The sequence below is a fragment of the Hipposideros armiger genome, unplaced genomic scaffold, assembly GCF_001890085.2.
Source record: "Hipposideros armiger isolate ML-2016 unplaced genomic scaffold, ASM189008v1 scaffold_145, whole genome shotgun sequence".
Taxonomy (NCBI): domain Eukaryota; kingdom Metazoa; phylum Chordata; class Mammalia; order Chiroptera; family Hipposideridae; genus Hipposideros; species Hipposideros armiger.
Window position 1 is genome coordinate 3,097,587 of NW_017731495.1, and position 24,889 is coordinate 3,122,475.

Below are 24,889 nucleotides of genomic sequence, written 5' to 3' on the forward strand. Positions count from 1 at the left end.
TTCCCCCTCTCAACCGTGAAATCCCCAAAGGCAGGGATTCTGTCTCATTCATTTTAGTGTTTCAGGTATCTGTGCTCACAGAATGCCTGTTAAATGAACAAAAGGTTAAAAGGTCAATTTTAGGAGAAGGCTAAATTACAGTCATCCTAAGCTGTAAATTTGACCAGTTGACATCCAAATGACAGGCTTTCACAGATAACCCAAACACAGAGGGATGGGCAACCTTTATAGCTCTGGGAGAAGCAGCAGAAATGGAGCTTTGAAAACACCTGTGGGGTTTTTCCCCTCATGGAATAAACTTGGGCTACACCTGAGTTTTCTGCACATGAGGGAATGGCAGAAACACAGCTGGTTATGACCTTCAGTTTCACAATCAGAGCTCTGCTGATGAGACATGAGCTTGTATCCCTGACCCTGACCTACAGCTTGGAAGTGTCAGCTCATTGCCTCTGTGTTCCTATAAACATTTCTTCTAAAGGATTGTTTTTGATCTTGTGAGCCTCTAACTAAATGATTAACCATATAAAATTGGGGTAACACTGAAACACTTCCCTTGGATGCTACTGATAATTAGCTAGGAGTGCATCCACCTCCATAGGTCTCTGATTTTTGTATTATACTTGAAAATCCCTGATGATTTAAATTCAGAATTCAGTCATTTGAAGAACCCATGAAGAGTTACCAAATTAATCATTCTTGTTTTATATGAAGCAACCTTAAAACTGATTTTCCTAAAGCAAAGTGCATCTAAACTTGGTAAGTTCTTTATAACTTTTGCTGAAGGAATAAATGAATCACTAACTAGAATATAATGTGTTATTCTTAATCGGAGGTGGTTTAAGCCTCTTGAGCAAGAGGAGACTCTGACTTGAAATAATACAGGATAATAAGCCTCCTAGAGAAATTTTTGTAAGGAAACATGATCTGCTGTGAAACTTGAAGAAGCTGGAGGTGAGGATGTTGTATTTGTCCCAGAATGGCATTGGAGTATCTCAGCCTAAAGTCAAGGTCCATCATTTTTAGAGGTGGTCCCAGAAGCATTGCACCTTTAGACTACTTAGATCCAGCTGGAACAAGACACCTTGCCCAAGACCCTTCCTTAATCAAAATAGTTCTTCGTTTCCTTTTTCTAAGTTCGTATAGCATTTTGGTTTCCTAACTAGGCGTCCAGATAGCAGTACCGAGTTAGGCCACCTCCAGTGAACCTCCTCCTGTGGTTGTCTCCCGCCTCTGGGAATGTTTCACTTCAGGAAGATGAGGAAAGCCAGCCTTGAATTTTCACGATGAGTTTAACATCACAGTGCAGCTTTGACCATCGATTTAATGGGGGATCTGCTTTCCAGATGACTGTACATATGGAGATGAGAAGGCTTTGCCCCTCCTTTTAAAGAGTGGTGTTTCATTTGGTTTCTAAATTTGGGGTAAAAGGTCCTCTAGGAGCATTTTCAGAAGCGTTTGAAGTTTGCATCTGATTTTGGGGGACAGTTGGAAGCCTACCTGTGTGTGACAGGTACATGTCTCCAACAACTCTACTGATTCCAAGGAGTAAGGGCCATCCTTTTGGATCATTTATTTGACATGGATTTTGTATTTGTAGTCAAGTCTGTATCCTTAAAGTTTGCTCCCATATATGTCTCCCTAATTTTTCCCTGTTAAGCTTACAGAAGTCTCAGTATATTCAGTTGCAGATGAGCACATATGGAGTCATTTAACCACATGTCTTCCCTTTCAAGCCTTTGTCAGCCTGCCCTTGTTTTCTGTTTATGTTGAGGTTCCATCTTTTGGAAGTTTTCTTTCCTTCCCGCCATCTCAGTGTCTCAGAATTTGGGAATGAGTCTCATTTTCCTCCTGTGTTTGACCAGGGTCACCCCTCAGGCTGGTGGTGTGTTTCACACCAGTTGTTGGTAGAGTTGCCCTTTACAGTTTACAGAGCCCCTTTTCAAGTGTTGATGACCCTTGGTAAGATCCAGTGAGTCCAACAGGGCGAGAACTCTTATCCTCCTCATATCACAGAGCTGAGGCTCTGGGTCCTTGGATTGTTTCACCCATGAAGGAGCACCCGTGAATTGGCCCAATTTGTTGTTAAAAAAAATTGGCCGATTATCAGCCAATACAGAGGGTCAACTTAATAGTAAGTGGGAAAGGCAGGACCAGAATTCAGGTCTTCAGCCCTCAGCCCCAGGGACTATCCTCTATACCCACCTGCCCTACCTTTACCTTGGACATTCCATGGAAATGCCCCAGAAATCGAGATGGCATCCATCAGACTTGATTGTAGCCACCACTAGGACACAGCAAAGGAGCTGGTGTAAATCTCTCAGGTGTCTTTTGCATTAGAGCCATGTGGGAGAGTCTTTGGGACCAAAAGTGAAGCCACTAGGTTAAACATTTTTAAAAATTTGGTTATTTTTTATTTAATTTTTGATAGTTAATATATTTACATAACTCAAAAATCAATTTGGTAGTAAAAAGTCTACATTGAGAAGCCTTGCTCCACCTGTGGCTTGTCCACCCTTCTCTCCCCACCCAACACACACTATCTACGTGTATACATGATCTTTTATACGAGTGTCATGTGAATCCTTTATAGTGTGTTTTATGGAAATACAAGTAAACCTGAATGCATATTATTTCCTCCATTTTTAAACAAAAGATATGTCATACATACACTGTTCTGCACCTTTCTTTTATCACTTACCAATATATTTCAGAGAGAGCTTCCCATTTCAGTATATGGGGAACTAACCTGTTATTTACAGTTGCATGGATTCTAATGTAAGTATGTACTATAGTTTATCTACTTTCCTGTAGTGGCACTTGGGCTATTTCTAATACTTTTGCTATTACATGTCTTGTTGCAATTAATAACTATATAATTTTGTACGTGTGTACCTACCTGTATCTGTACATTTATTCTCAGAAGTGGAATTGCTGGGTCAGCAGGAAAATTTATTTATAATTTTGATAGCTATTGCCTAACTACCCTGCAAAGGGCTTGAACTGTTTACCCTCCCACCATCAGGGTATGAGGTTGCCTGTTTCTCTACAGGCTCACCAACAGAGCGCATGTCAATCTGAAAGATGAGTGATGGGAGGCGAACACCTTGGCCTCTTACCTTGCCCCTCGTTTGCAGTGGGAATGTTGTATATTTCCAGGAGCTGGTGTAGGCATCAGTTCCAATGGAAATAACGCACCATGTGGCCATGGGCTTACGCCAGCTCTAGTGACACACACGGAATGGACCCACGTTGCCTCTTGCAGAATTTCCCGTAGTGGAAAGTTGAGCACGCATTCATTATTCACCTAACTGGCAATGCTAGATCTGAAGAGCACCACAGTGTTTATTGGAACTGAGAAGAAAATTATGCACTGTGTACCAGGCTTTCAGTGCTTGTTTCCCAGCTGTTAACATTATTTCTGGGGACTGAGGTCAAGCGATATGACTATATCCCAAATCACAGAGGAAGACTTGCTAAGCTTGGAACTTTCATACCCAGGTGGATGCTCTTTTAAGGAATGGTTCTGCACCTTCCCCAAGATATGTAGTGAAATAATTAGTACTCTGTAGGATAAATTAAAACTGCCAGGGCACAATGTCAACACTGAACTATGACTCAATATTGATAGACTTCTCCCTTAAAGTTGCCAGTTTCCTGCATTGTACAAACAGGGCATCCTGTACAAACATGATTTATAGCCCAGATAACATCTCCACATTTTGAAAAGCATATATTCCAGGTCATCCTCACATGACACCTTACCATTCTCATTGAAAGGGTTGACTCTCATTCTTATTTTTTCTGAAGACAGGATGCTCTGTTTAGAAAGAAATTCCCTTGAGTTTCACTGTATAGAAAAGTGCGGTACATAGACCCTGGTGGCAGAGTGGTTCTTCAGTCCAAGTGGACTTTCTTCTTTTTCATAGAATTTTTCACAGGGCCATTTTAAAGAGGAAAACCACTTCTCTTCCCTTATGTGGACTAGTTGCACTTGGGGAGTTGCATAGATGACTGTACCTGGGCTACACAAGAAATAAATCCTGGGCATAAGGGTGGACTGCCGGAAGCTAGCTGACACACCACTGACAAATACACATTTTCTATTGTTAATGCCTGTGAAGGCTTTCACAACAGGCATTTCCAGTTTTGTTCTCAGGCTCCTTGCAGTCACTTCTGTGAGAGGTCTGCTCTCTTCCAAGGGCTGACTGTGGCCAAAAGCAAGGTGTTCTGTGTTTTGTGCAATCATCTAACCCACCACACACATTCAGGATGTCAGCCCCAGTTCTATGTTTCGCATCAACTCAAGTCAGGCTGTGGGTCCATTTTGCTTTTGCGGTTCATGCCAAGGGCCTCTGGGTACCAGTTTGATGGCAGAGAACTCAGGTGAGGTCTCCACTCCATGACCCTTGTTTCTTTGGCTGTTTTGACTCTATCTCTTGTTGGCACAGCCTGTGAGAATTTGCCACTCTGTCCATGCTGGACCATCTGGTGTCTTTGTGGTCCTGACTAGTTGCCTGAACTACTCCTTGAGAATAAATTTGAGATTGTCTTGCATACCTTTCTTTTACTCACATCTCAGACCCTCAGCTCTATTCTGGAATAATAACAGGACAAATGGGATGGGTGACAAGTGGGGTGGCTTAGGGTACCAGGCCTCCAGACTTTGAGGGGATTAGGTTGGGGTACTAGAAAGAAAGATTTTATGCCACTTGGGTCTTGGTTGAAATCATTCTTACTCAAGTGGAGTAGACACAGGAGTATTTGGCAGTTGTGGTTACTGGTCTGTTCCAGCACATGGTTCTGTTCCAGTGGCCTAAGAGACCTTCTGGGGGTGGGGGGGAGGGGCAATGTTCTGACATTTCAAATAAATTGCCTTCATGCAAAGTTTTCACACTGTGCCCTATTAAGGATGCATGTATGGTTGGTACCTTGAGGGAATAATTTAATATTGGGAAGAGGGTAGTGAAAAAGCATTAGGGTTATATTCAACCTCTGTGGAATTCATGTGTAAACAAACTGCTTATCAAGAATGATCATATGGGACTTTGCTTAAACAAATCGGAAATTGGTGCATAAGGTCTGCAGGATATCTTTGCCAAGTAGACCTCCCTCAAAATATAAGACACCACACCCACATCTGACCCCATGTGGAAAGATGCATGCAAGCCAGCTCTGATTCAAATTCATTTCCACCACATACTGGGTGTGTGGTCTTAGGCAATTTACTAAACCTCTCTGAGCCTCAGCCATCAGTAAACTGAAGGGTGAGATTATTTACCTCATAACTTATAAATGTTAGCTATTATTTTTCATACAAAGAGTAGTTTGATATTACTTATTTATCCAGCTTCCCAGAACATCTTCCTACCTCCCTCCCCCCGCATCCTGCCATGCATACCACCACCACTATCAATCCTGTACTTATTTTTAGGTACTGTGTAAAAATCCAGCCTTCATTCCATTGCTAAGACTAAATATATTAGTGTTTGAGCTTGCGTGTCTTCTGTAGAAATCAATGTTTAGTGAAAACCGATGGAGGCAAACAGATGTTCTCACAGCCCTGATATTCATGGAACTACAGAGTTGAATGTTTTCATATAGGTGTATGCTATTGGTTAAGTGATGTGGATATTCTCTGACCAGCCATATGGATCTTTTGTCATCTGAGATGTTAATATTTTCCTCGTATTTTATAGTAGCTCTGGAGCACGGCCAGTTTCTGGAATAGGGTCCACATGGCTCATTATACACTGGGGAACTGGCTCACTTGTGCTATTCAGATGAACACTGACACTTAGAATCATTGGGGGCTGGGGTAAGGGAGTGAGCAGGGGAACGTATTCAATTACTTTTGCTCCTGCACTAAGCTACAAATAATGAGCACTATCCAGTGCTTTACCGTAAGTAATTAAAAGAAATTATAGAGTTAGATACAAACATAACCCGAAGGACAACTGGATGTGCGGAGCCACCAGTTTTCTCTATGTGTGCAGAAGGTTAATCCTCTTTAATGCTCAGAACATCGAGTTTCTGCAGAAAGGGTTGCATGTCCACACACGTTTTGGCCTCTACTCACACGTTTCTGTATGGCATGACTGTGCATCCCAGAAGAAGGGCTGTGGTATGTGCATGTGCACTTCACTGGAATTGAACAAACTGATTCCTGAAAATGGTCTCACAGAGGTGAGCGACAGAGAGCTAATAGCCTTCTCTTGCTAATTTTATCTTTCCCCTGGGATTTCTTGATAGTAGTTTTAAAAGGAATGCTATTCTTCTGTCTCTAGAAGTAACTTATCTTTCCAGTTGCTTCTACCCCACCTATTTTCACCTCTCTTTTGCTTTTTTAAATTTAATGTCCTGCGTACTTGACAGAACAGGGTCCAAACAAATCTAGAGAGGTCTCTGCATCAGGTGAGAATTATCCATCCCGTTCTCATTTCAGCCCTTCTGAAATAATGATGTTGAAGGCTTCCAGTGTGGACCTTCCCGTTTGAACCTACCTCTAATTATGTACAGATATTCTTTTAATAATAGAAGCTGCTCAGGTAACTAATTAACCACTGGCTGTGGAAAATTTCAGGAGCACTATCTGTGGAAAAATTGAGAAGGGCATGCCTTCCCCACAGTTCTGGGGTCCATTTAGAGCGTATTTGTGTGGTGGCAGTGTCTAGTGGGTGTTGGCCCACAGCTGTCAAAATTCCCATCACCTCTAATGGCACGAACTTGAGCGTCCAGCAACACCCTAAAAGCAACCTGTTGATTTAATTCTGAAGACAGAGACTGAACTAGGACAGACTGGTCTTACCTTTCTTTGTTTTATTTTTTAATTGTGTTTTTTCTGGCATGTGTCCAATCTCCACATTATGGCAGACTTCTTTTCTTAAAGGGGATGCCCTGTATCCTCTGTTCTCAGAGTTACTGCGTCTTCTCCCCTCAGGACAAAGAATGCAGTTGCATCAGCCTTGTATGTTTTTTTACGTACATTTTACGTACAAAACACACTTATTCCTGGCTCCAGGAGCTTTGAAGACAGTGTTCTGCTATGCTTTCACAACATTGCCTGTTAGGAGGTGCACCTTGTTTGTAATTTGGAGGAGGCGGTCCCTTAGCTGTGTTGACATCTGTCCTCAAGGTGGAACCCAGTAATACTTGGGATACCTGCCTGATAAATAGGATTCTGTGTCATCTCAGCCCTACCCATTCGCAGATAATTTAACAGCAACACCGAGAGTGTTTCCCAGTAGGGGTCATTTGCATTTGTACTGGTGAGCTTGGTGACTTTTTGGCATTTGGAAACTAGCTGCCTTTGTAGTCCTTTGTAAAAAGCCTAAATAGTGGGGACCGGTCTCCACTCCTGTTTAAGAACTACCCCATCAACTCCCTCATAATGTTGTTCAACTCCAAAATGTTTTTACTTTTCTTTGGAAATTATGTTTTTTTATTTTATTTTATTTTTACCATTTTGGGTACTTCAGTCTTGAGGTAAATGATCCCAAATGTTGGAACCCAACTGAGAAATTGGGTTGTCTGCTGGACGCCTTATTGGCGTAGAGACCGGCTATGGTTGGATAGGGGATTTGGATGCTTGATTCTTACACTAATGTATTTTAGGGTTTTGTTGTCATTGCTGCTGCTACTGTTTTATTTTGTGACTTTTTTTTATTTCATTGTACTTGATAGGAGATAGATGGATCTGTTTTAGGACATGTCTAGAAATAAGAAATCTTCATTGAGTGGATGAGTCAGTTCTCCTTGCCTGTCTTTATTTCACCATTTCAGGACAAAACTAACTCCATAAGGACCAGAGACACCTGGCTGAAAGTAACATTGATGTGCCAGGTGTCCGACCACCTGCTGTAGCTGGTCATGTCATCTCTAGTATGATTCCGATTTTTTTATTATTATTATTATTGGGAAACAGTGTGTTTTTCCAGGACCCATCAGCTCCAAGTCGTAGTTGTTTCAATCTAGTTGTGGAGGGAGCATCTCAGTGACCCATGTGGGGATCGAACTGGCAACCTTGGTGTTATGAGTACTGTGCTCTAACCAACTGAGCTAACCGGGCGCCCCAGAATAATTCTGATTGAGTGTGTGATGTTAGGCTGTGTAATTGATCAGGGAGGCCGATATGCTTGCACTTGCCTTGTAGCATTGAGATTAACATTAGGGATTGAGTGGAAGTCCAGATTTAAATTAGTAGTACTCTATAAACTCTCATTCAGCCAATCATGTTTATACATATCATGCACTTTGTGGTATAAACACAATAGCAAAAAAGCCAGTTGACATAAAGGGAACCTAGATTTTACTTGCTACCATTCAAAAGCAAAAATATTTTCCTACATGATAAATGTCCCAATAAAACAAGTTGAACCAAGGAGGAAAGATGAGAGGCAAGCCTGTGGCATGTTCAGAATGTACCACAATACTTAAGTTAACTTTAACCCTTTCATTTCCTTTCTCTTTCAGTCCAGTGCTTCTCCACGTTAATAAGCATTTGAGTGACCTTGAAGTATGTGAATCTTGTAGAAATGCAGATTTTGATTTGTTGGATGGGGTGGAGGAATGGAAGCTGAGATTCTGCATTTTTCATTAGCCCCTAGGTCAGCGGTTCTCAACCTTCCTAATGCCGCGACCCCTTAATACAGTTCCTCATGTTGTGGTGACCCCCAACCATAAAATTATTTTCGTTGCTACTCTATAACTGTAATTTTGCTACTGTTATGAATCGTAATGTAAATATCTTTTTGTTTTCCAATGGTCTTAGGCAACCCCTGTGAAAGGGTCGTTTGACCCCCGAAGGGGTCGCGACCCGAGGTTGAGAACCGCTGCCCTAGGTGATGATAATGCTGCTGGCCCATGGGAAGCACTTTGAGAAGCAGGCTTCATTTAATTTTAGTGCGTGGAAGTTTATCCCATACCTACATTTCCTAAAGCTTGTATCAGTCCCCATTAGTTTCTCCATTTGTTGTAGTATTTTTAGTAACAAATTTGAATTAATACACTTAATTTATAAATGTAAAACTCAAAAAAGTACCTGAAGTTTGAAACTTTCGGTTGCATAAAATGGATTTCTTACTTGAAATTTTTCTAAAAATTCTAAGTCTGTATGTTTAAATGCAATTTGAATACCTGTGTTACGATGATGTGACTATCTTCCTACTTACTGTTTCTAGAGCCATTGTCCCTTTATAGGAAAAATTTCCCCATGATTTCACAGTGTTGTAGAGATCAATACCATCATTAAATGTGATGTATATTTGATCATTTTTCCAGGTCCTTCCTTACAGAGTGGGTCACTGAAATGTCATGGAACCAGGTGGTAGATAGTAATCTTCCTAATTAACATGATTGTTTACCATGTATGGAAATTGGTAAATAATACATTGTTTTTGGCAATTTAGCGATTGGAACATTGTTAAAGCTGAACATTTGTTCATTATAACAAATCCCACCTGAAATTCTAAAGGAAACAGAATCCTAATTAAAGAGGTTAGGCTTTTTCACTGAATGTTAACTGCCATTTGGTTCTTATAATCTACCAAGTTAATAGTTCTAAAATATATTTAAAAAAAACATTTTTAGACAGCCTACTCATTTGATATGCAAGTGACTTGTGTATTCTTGATGTTAAGACTTCCTCATTATAGACTAGAGACATGTGATGTTTGGGCAGTATTTGCTCTAAAGAAGAGAAGGAAGGAGTCAGGATATGGATAGGACTGTCAGCTCTGGGTGGCTCTAGCTTTCAGGGATTCTTCCTTAGTAACACGAGAACAGAACAGTAGGTTTCCTAGGGAGGTAGTGATGGAAGCGCTTGGAGACCTTTGGATGCTGGCAGCTATGCCTGGGATTGGAATGCCAGATGGGACGTTCTCTGCTCAAACCTGGTCTTTGTGCCAGGCATTTTCTATCCCTTATTCCAAAATTCATTCCATCATTACAGTTCACTTTAACCATCCCTATCCTATTAGAGACTATAGCCTAGTTTTACTCTTGGGTAGGGTAGGTAGGTCTCCCATAGAAAAATCCTTACTTTTTCAGGGGTTGGGTGGGGAATACAGGTGGCTAATTGAGGACTAGAGCTATAGTGCTTTCTATTAAAGATGTATATAAATGTATCAAATTATTTATTCAGGGAAATATCCTTTTTTTTTCTTTCTATGATGGTTATTACATGTATGTATCACTCTGGGTCTGAACTAAGAACCAGCAATTTCTCTGGCACTCTTCAGGAGGCTGAGTAATGTCTGCAAGTGTCACTCAACACCACAGGCATACTAGGGGATCAGAGAGTACTCTGCTATGAAGGACTGTGTTTTGTAGAAAGTGTAATTGGGTACTGTTGGGCATAAATTACATTATGGTTAAAACTACATTTTTAAAGATACTTCCTTCAAAGCTTTGGAACATCTGCATTATCAGATATCATTTACTAAAATATTCATTAGTTTCAATTGGTCAGTCATTCAGCTAAGTAGGTGAGCATCTGTAATGATCATTAGCTTTCTTCTCCCCATTTTATTTATGGATTCCAACTGCCAATTGCTTTCTTTGAGGAATGTGAAGTGTTTTGTTTGGGGATTTTTTTTCTTTTCCTTAGCTAAGCAATGTGGGAAAATAATGCAGAAATAAGGCAGAGGGATGGAAGAAACTAGTGCCTGTAGGTAAAGGCCTAGTTTTCCTTTGGAATTTGAGGTTCTGACCTTGTTCTATCAGGGGAACCACAACAAGTAGATGAGTTGATTAAAAACTCTGGTCCTTTTTCCTCCTGTACGAAACAGGGATAATTATAGTTACCTACACCTCTAGGGTCCTATGAGTCTTAATTACTTAATATTTGCAAAGTGTTTGGAGATCTTTGAATTAAAAGTGCTGAGCAGTGGAATCCAAGTTCAGTGTAATTATAATTGCAATGAGAGTTTATATTCCCGCCCTTCCTCCACCTCCCTCCGTGCTGTGCTGTCCTTCCACCAACCCAGACATTACTCATGGTTACCACTCAGCCCAGTGCACTTCTCTCTAATCCTTTTTCTTTTTGCTACTCACTTCAGCCTAAAGAATGAATGAATGAATGAATGAACAAATGAACAAATGAACTGATTAAGTTAAAAGATAAATCCAGGCCCTTAACCCCAACCCCACACTTAAGTAACTACTTACTTAGTATTTGGGTTTTTTAAAGCTCAGTAGCCACTAAGAATAAAATCAATGAATTAATTTGTCTCTTCCAGTCATTCTTTTGGGTCCTCCTACACATGGTGATAAACTGAGCTTCTTGAAGCATTCCCCTGCTGAGAAACTCTCATCAGCTCTTCTGTGCCTGTAAGGCAGGTCGAAACTCTTTAGCATCACTCTCAGAGCCTTCCAAAATCTGACAGTCATTCACTCTTATTTTTCTCTGTTCCCATGCCAGAACTCTTCTCTCCAGAAATGTACTGCATGCCTTCCCACCTCCATGCTTTTCACCAAGCTGCCATCCATCCACTGGTGTCTTTTCTGGATATGTTTAAATCCTTTCTGTCTTTTGCAATCTCTTTCACAAAGCATTCTTAATTCTCTAACAGGAAGTAACCTCTTGCTCTTTATAGAATTGTATCTATGCTTTTCCAGGGTCATTTCTACCTTTATATTTTAGTTTCTTACATGTATGTTCTACCTCTCTCCTAGACTATAGGACTTGAAAGTAGATTCCATGTCTGATGAATGAACAAACAAAAGTAAGGCTAATGTATGCATGTAGTGAAACTGGACACAAAGATTATATTGATTTGCAAGATTTCATTAAGGTGGTCTTTAAATAGGTTTGCATCACATGTGTTAGGAATTAAATATCAATTGGTAATTTCTTCAACATTACCATTATCCTTATTGCTTATAGCACTGCCTAAGATGAGCAGCCATATCTTTAAATTGTGTTTTCATTGACTACATGCTCTACAAAACCCAAAGGGACTGGGAACAGTCCTGTATGCCTTTTTTCCGGTATGCCTGAACTAGCCATACTATTGTTTACTTTCCCTTCTTAGCTTTTGCCATGGAAACTTGGTCTAACACATCTAAATTTTTGCAAAACTTCCTTTTAGAGGAAGATTGTATTGTCTAATGTTTTATTGGATCTTAGAAGTCATGATTAATCAAGTATTACAAAGTATAAAACTGAAAGCAACAAAGGAACAAGACAAAGAAACAAAAACTCATAGACACAGATAATAGTTTAGTGATTACCAGAGGGTAAGGGGTGAAGGGGTGGTGAAAGAGGGAAAAAGGTGACAAATATATGGTGTTGGAAGGAGAACTGACTTGGTGGTGAGCACACAATGTGATATATAGATGATGTATTATAGAATTGTACACTTGAAACATATAATTTTAGTAACCAATGTCACCCCAATAAATTTAATAAATAAAAAAAGATATTGAAATATACTTAAAACATGCTGTCTTTAGAAACTTGGGCCCCAGAATGAACACAGCTGCAGTAAACTGTGTCCATATTATATGAACCCCTTTTTTGACTACCCTTTGTAGCATAGCCTCTTTCTTCCCTGCAGTTGAATATACTAAAGCTGGCAGCATGTCCTGATGGTCAAAAATTAAGACAAGAAGACAGATGACCTATTAGCTTTGCGGCACCTGACAGATTGCTTAACATCTCTGGACCTTGATTACTTCGTCTGTATAATAGGAATAATAATACCTGCCCTGTCTCCTTGTAACAACCAAATTAAATGATGCTTGTGACTGTTCTATAGTCTTTTAGACAAATGCAAGTTATTACTACAGCAGGAAAGCATGCTGTCATGAGTAGTCATCTGGCTGAATGTTTAAGACTTGTGAGTCATGTTTAAAACCAATCTTTATTCCTACTTTGTTGATTTCTTTTTTAGCCCTATATACTATATTTAATTTTTTGAGAATGGGACTAAAAAAAAACCACAAAAAAAACCCTTAGAGATGTGGTTAAGTTGATCATAATTGTACACTGTTGTAAGCCTTAGAGCAAAATAAGGCAGCACCAATGAATTTATTATGTATAAACAGATGTAGACTGATGATCTCCTTAGCAATATTATGCAGCATCTTTCTCTTTTGTGTAATAGACTCATCTGAAGGGCTAAAACATAAGAATTGTCATGGAAGCTCTTAAACTTTTATGATTTCCTCAAACAGTATATAAAATGATTGAAGAGGTTAACCAAGAGGGAAAGTTAAAAGATTGAAAATTCCAAATTTTACTACTATGATTATTACTGAGTGCTGTCCAACTCTTCTATTGATCTGTTAGAAACAGAGCTGCACAAGAAGTAGTAGGGGCCGTTAGTATGTTGTAGGGTTATGCTTTTTAATTATTTAAGTAAAGTTTTATTGTATTAGAGAAACTCAAGAGATTGCTCGTGGCTGATAATTGCCACCCTTCAAATTTCTTAGAGCTTATAATTTGGGTTTAGCACAGCCTGTACTTGATCTAATAGTGAGTTCGCTTTCCAAATGACATCATGAAATGATGTCAGTACTGTCTTTTCTCATGGTTTAATAAACTCACCAGTAAGTTTTCATGGAGTACTAGTACGTTATCCTGGGTTAAGTATTATGGGAGGTCAGACATGATCCATTCTCTCAGAAAGCTTATTCGACTAAGGACTGACCATAATTAGCCAATACAATAACAATTAACGCATGGGGAATGAGTACTAAAGGAGATGTAACGTGGAATTATCGAGAAGGAGCATAGTGTGTGTCGGAGTAATTAGAGAAGGTATGCATATATGATTTGGTGCTTGAACTGGGTCATGAAGGATAAGCAAGATCTAGTCTGATAGAGAGAAAGGAATTTGCCAGGAGAATGGAACGAGGCACTTGTAGGCAATTATGTAGATGGGATTCCAAGGACTTTGGCCTGATCAAAGCAGAGGTGATGAAGCATTGAGTAATATGGAAAGTTAGCTAAGTGTAGGGTGAGGCCAGATTTTGAAGACCAGATAAAAGTGTCTCCGTAAGAGAATGCTCAAATGAGAGTGGTTCGTTAGGCAGTGGTCATTAGAGTTGAATGGAACATCAGGATGTCAGGCATATCAGGGGGACTTTGTAGTCACCCAATGAGGTGGTGAGGACTGGGCTAAGAAAACGGCAGTGGGATGAAGAGAAAGAGATGGACAGGAGAAATGTTTTCAAGGCAAAATGAGCAAGACCTCTCCACTAACTGGATTTGAAGACTGTACAAGAAATGTCTCATCAAACTTGATTCCAAGATTTCTAACCTGTGGCCTGGGTGGTCCAAAGGATCAAGAAACCAATATCAGAAACAGAAAAGTTAGGAAGTAATACTGTTCCTACAATAAGCATTGAGTTTGTTGGATTCTCTTGACTTCAGGGCCTTGTCAGTGAGTAGGCAGTTAGCACTGTAGATGTGTCCCTCACAGGGCAGGGCTGGGGATGGGGTTCAGCTTTCTCAGCAGGTGATGAATTACTGAACCCATGCAGAAGCTCTGCTTTGAGGGGTGTGTGCCTGTGTTAGGCTTTAGGATAAAAGCCAAGTAATATTTACTCAGATGCCATTTGTCCCTCTGACATACTTGCTTGTGGAACTGATGAGAAAATGATGTATAGAGGACTAACTACTTTTCTAACCAAAAAGTCATTAATAAAAAGATTGAGACCAGTGAAAGGCAGAATAAACTTTTTTAAGTGAAGTAATAAAAAAGGTGCCATTAAAAGACGCATTACCATGGTAGTGATGATAAAAACAGTTTTTTAACTCTAGTTTAAAATGTCTTAGCACTTCAGGCCATTTTAAGCAGTTAGTATGGGCCCTTGGTAAATACTTGCTAAACATCTCTGAAATTGGGTTGTATCCGTTAATGTCATTTTATTGTTCTTGTTGGCTATGCAACAGCCACAATATAGTTGTCATTGCCCTAACCAATTTATGTTGCTTAGGTTTTTTTTACATATGTGCAAAAGTTACCATATTTTGCCATATATAATGCACACTTTTTTGCCCCAATTTGTGATGGGGAAAATAAGGGTTTCCATTATACCTGGGTAGTACTAATTCCATATCTATATAAATGTTTTCAATTCTTTTATTTATGCTTATGAGTTAAAAGTATAACTTTAAACTAAACAGAAATAGACTCAGAGATACAGAGAAAAAGCTGATGGTTGCTAGATAGGAGGGGGGTGGGAATGGCGGAGAAAGGGAAGGGATTAGAAAGTGCAAATTAGTAGTCATAGTCACAGGGATGTGAAATACAGTATGGGGAATATAAACAGTAATGTGGTAAAGATTATGTAGGGTGCCAGATGGGCACTGGACTTACCAAGGGGATCACCTCATGGACAGTGTAGATGCCTGACCACAGTGCTTTACACCAGAAGCTGAAGTAGAATAATACTGACTGACAACTATAATTAAATATACAGTAAAACCTTGGATTGTGAGTAACTTGGTTTGTGAGTGAGTGTTCTGCAAGACGAGCCAACATTTCTAACACATTATAACTTGGTAAACGAGCAATGTCTTGCAATAGAAGTAGTTTGTTTCCAGAACGAATTATGCTCGCAAACCAAGGTATTACTGATTTATATATATATATATATATATATATATATATATATATATATATATATATACATATACTCCATATCCACAAGATATAGAGTACAGCATAATGAAGATAGTCAAGGGAATTGTAACAGCTATATATGATGTCAGAGGGGTAGTAAATTGGGAGGCTGTTATCACTTTGTAAGGGATGTAAATGTCTATTACATTGTTTTGTACACCTGGAACTAATAAAAAAAAAGTATAACTCTAGAAATCAATAATGATAACTGTATGCAAAATAATACCCTGGAATACGATAGATAATCAGTTTTGTTGAACTTACAACACACTTGGAACATTGAAGAGTTCTTGGCCTTCTATGATGTATAAATATCATAAATTTCTTACTGGTACATAAAATTTCTTGTACCTTGTATCTGTTCTGGTGTTTTATAATTATTTGTTACATAAAATTTCTTGTACCATAATATGTTAAAAAAAGAAATGCTAAAACTCCTTTATAATACAATAAAACTAGTACCTAAATGTAAACAAATAAAAATTTGAATTACAAACTTAAAAAGAAAGATTTTTTTCCCTAAAGTTTGGGCCAAAAATGTGGGTGCACATTATACACAGCAAATTACTGTACATATCATAAATAAGTCTAAAAGAAATCTTTTCAGTAAGTATACAACAGTTCTAAGTAATCAAGTAAACAGCAGTTTAATTGGCTGCATTACTTTATTTCTTAGTGGTACGTAAAATGGTGTGTTTTATAATGATGGTATCTAAGATTTAATAAAATGTGGCATTAGAAGATAGCTGATCACAGCAAATCTCTACCAGTGTGATGTAGACGGCTGGAGTAAAATATTCTAAATTTGCATCCTTTCATCGACCTACTTTTGAGTTGTCTCTTGGGTTGTTTTAATTTGGACTGGGAACAGTAGGAGAACGGATTTTCTTTCAATGGTGTAAGTACTGCCTGCCAGGAATAGAAACCTCCTTGGAGGATCCATTTCTTTGATGGTGCAGACTCCAGAACTTTCACAAAAGTCCAGGTATTAGCACAATGGATATCTGTGTTTAATTCAAACCAGGGTGCCCGTCCTAATCTCAGACCATTTTGCACTACAAGCAGTTCTGAGCACACTTGTAGTGAGAATGAATCTACAAGGAAATTTGTTGGTGTTTGGAGATGATAATGAAGTCTCTCAGTGGTAGAAAATATTACCTCTTGTAAAAGTAAAGACCAGAAACATTTGACTCTTAATACCATAGCTTTCAGCCATTTCTGCACTATGACCTATTGACTGGAGGTAGGTTGCCTTCCCATTCAGGCACACTTCATGGGCAGAAAAATATTCCCTTTTCCTACTGACTGGCACAGTATATGCTCCAACTATGGCACGGGTGTGTCTCTCTGTAAGTCTATGCTCCAGAACTGAAAGTAGGAACAAAGTTAAGAGTTATTGGGGCTGGGAGGGGATCCTTCTCTTACTGCGAAGGGAAACGATGCTTCAGGTAAGTGGTTCTGAAGTCCTTCACCATCTGACGGTAACCTTGGGTTGGTCTATAGGTATGTTTTCATTTTGCTTGTTCATCCATTCTAATCGGCTTCCCAGAGCATGCTTGTAGATGCCGAGCCAAATTTAGAGTATAGCAACCCTCTGGCAAACAGGAAAAGATTAATTTTGTGGTGTGCTGTTAAGGGACTTCCCAGGAAACTTCAAAAGCACAGAAAGAAGTACTGGCTGCCTATTCCAAAACGTGCAAAATGCCACTCAGCTTTTTAAAGGTATGATAAACTCAGAGCTCACACACACATACACATAGGACACTATTTCCAATAAAAAGCTGAGCTGTCTTAGATGGGTCTGCCTGTGAGCCAGAAACGCCAAGGGGTGAGGGGCTCAGAGAGTGATGGAGATAAATGTGGATCCGCATATGGGAGGCATTTGAAATTGACTTCAGTGCCTTTTTAATGCTGACTTTTCCAGTTTTCTCTTAAGCAGACACATTGTTTTTATGATATCAGCCCCAGGCATAGACACATCATTAAAATCAATGTGTAGAAAATGATTTCTGTTTGGAAATAAGCAAAACATTTTCAGTTACGACCACCCAAGTGTACTAAAATATTAGAATTGGGATTGGGAGCCCCAAATTCTAATATAAACTTTCTTCATGACACAAAGTCCTCTATGGCCTTTGGTTTCCTTACCTGTAAATCAGGATGGCTCGATCTTCTGTGCTCTACTAAATTATCTCTATGGGAGAAAAAAAGTCAATGTGAAGCCTCCTTAGAGCTCCCTGACTTCTGTTTTACTGTGCTTTTCATGCCTAGCTATCACAGGCCCACTAAGACCTGCCAGGCCACTACTGCCCCTGTCACACATTCTTGCAATAGGAGCAGATTGCTAACTTGGAAAAAAAAAAAATTACTATTACACTTGTATTTGTTGCTTAGTAACAATTTCTGATTTTGTGTTTCTTCTGACAGCCTGAGCACAGATCATTAAAAATTTAACTTACAAAGCTGCTGAAGTGAGAGGAAGGAGGCGAACTTGAAGCCACAGTTTTTTCACTTGCTTAGATGCCATCTAATCTCGGGTGTATATGCTAAATCTCGGAGAAAACACTGCATGCCTCTGGTTTATATTAAACCACATACGGCACACTGCTGACATTAATGTGTGTCTGGTGCAGCTGGAGTTTATCACCAATACATAAAAAACCTTGACCCTGCAGAGTGGCTTGGAATTACAATCAGATGGGCTGCATTGTATCCCTGCAAAAAAAAAAAAAAAGCCCTAACCAGTTTTTGTTGTGTTTCTGCTTTCTCCCCCCAGTTCCACCAGGTGAGAAGAGTGATGACCATCCTTTTCCTTACTATGGTTATTTCATACTTCGGTTGCATGAAGGCTGCCCCCATGAAAGAAGCAAACATCCGAGGACAAGGCAGCTTGGCCTACCCAGGTGTGCGGACCCATGGGACTCTGGAGAGCGTGAATGGGCCCAAGGCAGGTCCAAGGGGCCTGACATCCTCATTGGCTGACACATTTGAACATGTGATAGAAGAGCTGTTGGACGAGGACCAGAAAGTTCGGCCCCATGAAGAAAACAATAAGGACGCAGACTTGTACACTTCCAGGGTGATGCTCAGTAGTCAAGTGCCTTTGGAGCCGCCTCTTCTCTTTCTGCTGGAGGAATACAAAAATTACCTGGATGCTGCAAACATGTCCATGAGGGTCCGGCGCCACTCCGACCCCGCCCGCCGTGGGGAGCTGAGCGTGTGCGACAGCATTAGTGAGTGGGTCACGGCCGCAGATAAAAAGACTGCAGTGGACATGTCGGGCGGGACGGTTACCGTCCTCGAAAAAGTCCCTGTATCGAAAGGCCAACTGAAGCAGTACTTCTACGAGACCAAGTGCAATCCCATGGGTTACACGAAGGAGGGCTGCAGGGGCATAGACAAGAGGCACTGGAACTCCCAGTGCCGAACTACCCAGTCGTACGTGCGGGCCCTCACCATGGATAGCAAAAAGAGAATTGGCTGGCGATTCATAAGGATAGACACTTCCTGTGTATGTACATTGACCATTAAAAGGGGAAGATAGTGGATTTATGTTGTATAGATTATATTGAGACAAAAATTATCTATTTGTATATATACATAACAGGGTAAATTATTCAGTTAAGAAAAAATAATTTTATGAACTGCATGTATAAATGAAGTTTATACAGTACAGTGGTTCTACAATCTATTTATTGGACATATCCATGACCAGAAGGGAAACAGTCATTTTTGCGCACAACTTTAAAAAGTCTGCATTACATTCCTTGATAATGTTGTGGTTTTTTGCCGTTGCCAAGAATTGAAAACATAAAAAAAGTTTAAAAAAATAATAATAAATTGCATGCTGCTTTAATTGTGAATTGATAATAAACTGTCCTCTTTCAGAAAACAGACAAAAAAAACAAAAAAAAACTAACAAAAATTTGAACCAAAACATTCCGTTTACATTTTAGACAGTAAGTATCTTCGTTCTTGTTAGTACTCTTATCTGTTTTATTGCTTTTAAACTTCTGATAGCGTTGGAATTAAAACAATGTCAAGGTGCTGTTGTCATCGCTTTACTGGCTTAGGGGATGGGGGATGGGAGGGGTATATTTTTGTTTGTTTTGTGTTTTTTTTTTTGTTTGTTTTGTTTGTTTTGTTTTTGTTTTTGTTTTATTTTTAGTTCTCACTGGGAGTAGGGATGGGGAAAGAATTTCTTCAATATATTTCCTGGTTGATAAAAGATTCATTTGTCTGTTGTAAATTTGTTTGCAATATCAATCAGATGACGAAAGTGAATAAATATTGAGGCAACTGAATGAAGTGCTCACTCCACGTCCCACGATGTACCTCCTCTAGGCTCTCACTCACCCTTTGGGCCTTGGTCAGGGAAAGCTTCTTTTGTTGGAAAGACCTACATTTACTTCGAGCACATTCTTTCCCCCCCTCCTCCTTTGGTCCTCTCTCTTTGTTTTGTTTTCTCTTAAGGAAGAAAAATCAGCTCCGCGCTTTGAAATATTTTACCACTGCTGTGAACTAGTGAACAAAGTTTGTCATATCGTGGCACATATAAGCATGGAGAACAGTGATTTCTTTCTTTTAGAAGAGAAGATGAACAACCAAAAAATAATTCAAAACTACAAGATTTTTTAAATTTTTATAAGGGGTAAACAATTTGGCTAAATCATTGTAAGGCTTGAAAGAAAAATCATGGTAAGACTTAAAAATGTCTTGCAAGCAAAAGGTGGTGTTCTGTATGGACCCAGAAATGCCTAGATCAGAACAGGGGTCCACACTGCCAGTGAAATGAGATTGAACAGCCATATGGAGGCTGTGTGGAGGTGACATATCATTTCCGGGCAGTGTCAGAGGAATTTCTGAGTGGCCATCCTGAGGTCTAGGTGGAGGTGGGGAATGGTACTTGAGACATTCCAAAAGGGAGGCCTCTGAAGGACCCTTCAGAGGTGGCTCTGGAATGACATGTGTCAAGTTCTTTGGACCTCACGCTTTAAGTGCCTACATTATCTAACTGTGCTAAGAGGTTCTTGCTGGGGGACCACGCTCAAGCTGACTAAACACCCTCTACCCCTAGATAATTTTGCATAAAGCTGGATTATCCTGGAGCAGGTTCTGAACCTAATTTGTGGCATTGTGATCATGAGATTGATGCAATGAGATAGAAGATGTTCGCTACCTGAATACTTCCGGCTTTGAAATTAGACTTGAGGAAACCAGGGTTTTGTCTTTTGAGAACTTTTGGTAAGGGGGAAGGGAGGGGAACAGAAAAAGGCCCCCAAACTCAGGTTAGATGATCAAGGCTACCAATAGAAAATCTTGTCCAGAGGCAAGATTTGGAACACCTGGGACACCAACGGCTTGACGGTGCCTTGCTCAGTGGAATAGGCCAGGGCAGAGCTGGCAAAGTTTTGCTCGCCAGTGAAGGTCATAGCAACCTTCTGCCCATCCTGTCTGTTCATGGAGAGAGTCACTGCCTTACCTCTACTATCTTGGGTTACAAGAAGTCAAGTTGGGAGCCCAGAATAGTAATCCTGGGAAAAATGGACCCCTGTGAAAATTAGTGCTAAGCCTATTCACTCATGAAGCCCACTGTCCAAATCTTAAAGTATCCCAGACCCGTTTCCTTAAGTATCAGAAAGCCTCAAGAAATTGCTGTATCTTAGTAGGGTGAGGGATAAGCAAAAGAGGATGTCTACCATCACCCAAGGAATGAGGACACTATCAGCAAATAATTTCTCTTTGTTCGGTCTTTCGTTTAGAATGAGTCTATCTTGAACAGTACCATCTGAATCTGTGTCATTAAAAGAAGGGGTTTATATAGCATAGGTTGGTTTTGTGCTGTTTGAAAAATATTGTCTTTGTAATTATTTTTCACATGTAATGAATACTTGGAATATCTGCTGTATGTTAACTTTTAAGCTTTGTTTTGAGGGGCAAAGTTATTATTATTATTTTTTAAATGTCCCCATCACAATCTCAAAGCCCTGTAAAGGCCAGATGTGCTCAGTGGTTGAGTAAGAGACACTCAGCAATTGTGTGGTCAGTGGCTCTCTTACCCAATAGGATGCATCGTAGTCACACGCTTGGTGGTTTATGTTGACCTAAGATTTATCTTGTTAAAATCTTTTTCTGTTGCTGTTCATTTTTGTTCTGTTTTGGTTTTTGTTTTGTTTTTTAAAGTCTTGCTGTGGTCTGTGTGGCAGAAGTGTTTCATGCATGGCAGCAGGCCTGTTGCTTTTTTATGGTGACTCCCGTTGAAAATGTCAGTAAATGTCTGTGGCCTTGTTCTCTCTATGGTAAAGATATTATTCACCATGTAAAACAAACAAAAAATATTTATTGTATTTTAGTATATTTATATAATTATGTTATTGAAAAAAAATTGGCATTAAAACTTAACCGCATCAGAAGCCTATTGTAAATACAAGTTCTATTTAAGTGTACTAATTAACATATAATATATGTTTTAAATATAGAATTTTTAATGTTTTTAAATATATTTTCAAAGTACATAAAATCTGGGGGTTCTGGGTTTTTTTCTCTTCACTGTAAAACAAACATGAAAACGTGTTTTATTATAAATACGTGTGTTCCTTGCTTTAAGACCAACCTGATTAGTTTTAATAGTTGCAAGCCCTCCAGAGAGGATGCTTATTTCAAAGCATGGGAGGCCAATCCTGCCATCTGAGCTTCCAAGAAGCTCTAGGATTGGACCTGTCTTCCACAGTGGAAGACGGGAGTGTCATTTTCTAGGACACTTGAAAATTTCCCCCTTTGAAGTGATATACTTTGATCAAGTACCAAACTGTGTATCCTAGCAACATCAGGATCCAGGGCTGGCTGGCTCTATTTGATTATAAAATAACTGTTAAAAAAAATCAAAGTAGGCTTACTTACGGATAATGAGAATAAATTGGCCCAAATTTAGAAAGTCAATGACTGAAAAAAGATATAGAAATTCAATATTTAGAGGTAGGTCATGTACCCTCGGTTCGGAGATGGTGCCATTTGCATTATGTATTTGTATCCATTGCACTGATTTAATTTCTGTGTGTGGAGCCACACAGATTTTATATCACAGTACCCACGATCTAACAGATTGCTAGGATTTCTAAAAAGATTTGCCTCTGTGATGGCTGCCAAGCCGCTGGTAATTTAGTTAAAGTGTTTAAAGTTATCACCAAATCTTAGGGAAATAAATGGAAGGATTCTAAATTAGAGAAAGAGCCATTAAGGAAAAAAAGCATCTGTTCCTACTCTTCCGACTCCCCATTTGAACACTGTCAACCCACCCCAGAACGTGGTGAACTATATCTATGCAATGTATCATTTCTATTTCAAACATACACACATGGTTTCCTCTTGTATTGTCTTATAAATAAGGATCAAGGAAGTCATAACAAACATTGACTTGTGTATATGGAAGAGCAGATCGAATGAGATGAATTCCTCGATTGTAATCTGTCCAGCAAATTTTCAAAGGACTCTAAACTCGAAGAGAAACCCTTGACTGCCAGTCAAGGATGAGCCCAGCCATGGAATTAGAACCGTGGTAAACTTCAGGCTTAACCAATTTTCATAGATGAGGAAGACTAAAATATTTTTGAAAAGGTTGAGTAAAAAGAAATGAGACTAGAATGTGACATTCAAATTATTCAAAGCTAAAGGAGTTTGGGAAATATAACAACATTTTCATTATAAGATGAGGTCAGAGAAACAAAACATGGAGGCATCTACTAAATTAACCATCTTGAAGTTAACAGGAAGAGCCAGCTTATACTGTCTTCATTGGGTAATCGTTAAGATGCCTGGAAATAACCCAGATCATTACTTTGGTGTTTTTTTTGTTTGTTTGTTTTTTGTTTTTTAAGCTGAGCCATCCTGCCACTGGTTGGCCGCTCAGCGGCTGCTCAGCTCGGGCCGGGAATCAAACCGCTGTTGCTCAGAGCTCAAACTCTTGAGCAAGCTCTTAACCAACTGAGCCACTCAGCTGGCCAGGTCATTACTTTGATCTATTGCTTTTCACCATATTGATAAGCCCCTGTGATCATTAGCAGTGTCTATGGAGTTTTCTTTCTATTAGCTGTACGAATTCTATCACTACTATCACAGTTCTGAGTGAGAATCGAAACTAAATCTCAGAGTGGATCAGCGTTAAGTGATCCCTTAATCATTTAAGTGGTTAGTAGGCAGGATAAGGTGCCAAATGCCTTATGAGCTGCAACCAGAGGCTTCAGGCCTCAGTTCAGCCAGCACCCAGCAGTATGAGGGCTTCAGCCTAAAATAAAACATGTCTTCTCCATATTCTCACATCAAGCCTGTTCTATAAGTCAGTTTAAGTAGAAATGGCTGCCTTTTGGTAAGCCACTGTTAAGTAAAGAATGTTAATAAATTGAGATAAGAAACCACGTGTATGTACATAAATGTAGGTAGATAAAGGATTTAGTTTAGAAAGAGTCAGTCATCTGTGGGTTTGATCCAACCTCAAAATCTTGAACAGTAAAATTAGCGATGGAAGCTGGGCCTGGTTTTTTTGTTGTTGTTTTTTTATTTTTAGCTGTAGATTGTTTTAACTTGTTTTAAAGGCTAGTTGGTTGGTTGGTTGGTTTGGGGGAAGGGAGAGTTGGGAATCTGACTCTTGTCCTGCTGAAGCTAATTGGTGGTTGGTTCTGTGAATCCCCATCTAAGAGCCAAAGTCAGTGACTAGAGGATTAATAGATGCAGCCACTCCCAATCAGCCAGTATTTACATACATTCTAATAAATGACCTACCTGCACCTTTATCCCAAGTCTTTTGAGCAATTTCATCCATTTCTTCAATTCTAGCTACCATTTAATAATTTTTTTATTAGTTTTAGGTGTACAAAACAATGCAATAGTTACACATTTAAATTTTTTGCAGAAAGAAAAGGCATCCTTCTTGTTTTTTGATGGGAGTAGAGGCAGCAAAGTGCCTGAGGAATACATTTAAATATTAGCAGAAAAATATTGCATCTTACCCATTATATTTCTCATTAAGAAAAAGAGCTGAGTATGTAGCAGTCCGAAGGATTTCCATAGGCCTTTACCTCAACCCCTCTAGTTACTTACTAGGTACAAAACACTAGTTTGGGATCTCCCCAACCCAGCACTTGCTTGTCTGAATAACAACAATCCTGTGTGAAAGCTGGCCGTCCAATTAATTAAATCTTAACACCCCCCCACCACACACACGTACACACTAAATAAACAAGACCTTTGCATTCATTATATATTTA

The 24,889-nt window shown here is 39.5% G+C and overlaps 1 protein-coding gene across 6 annotated transcripts in view; it reads left to right on the forward strand.

The window, feature by feature from the left end:
- Nucleotides 1–19,723, forward strand: part of BDNF (brain derived neurotrophic factor) — a 53,406-nt gene extending 33,683 nt beyond the window's left edge. For 4 of the 6 annotated variants that reach the window (XM_019650719.1, XM_019650722.1, XM_019650723.1 and 1 more), the window contains exon 2: nucleotides 18,406–19,723. In XM_019650719.1, coding sequence (XP_019506264.1) covers nucleotides 18,406–19,173 — 768 coding nt within the window. In that variant the 3' untranslated portion in view covers nucleotides 19,174–19,723. Of the gene's footprint in view, nucleotides 1–16,359; nucleotides 17,352–18,405 lie in introns of those variants that run through there. The other 2 variants (XM_019650718.1, XM_019650721.1) reach the window with 2 other exon arrangements.
- The last annotated feature ends 5,166 nt before the right edge of the window (nucleotides 19,724–24,889 follow it).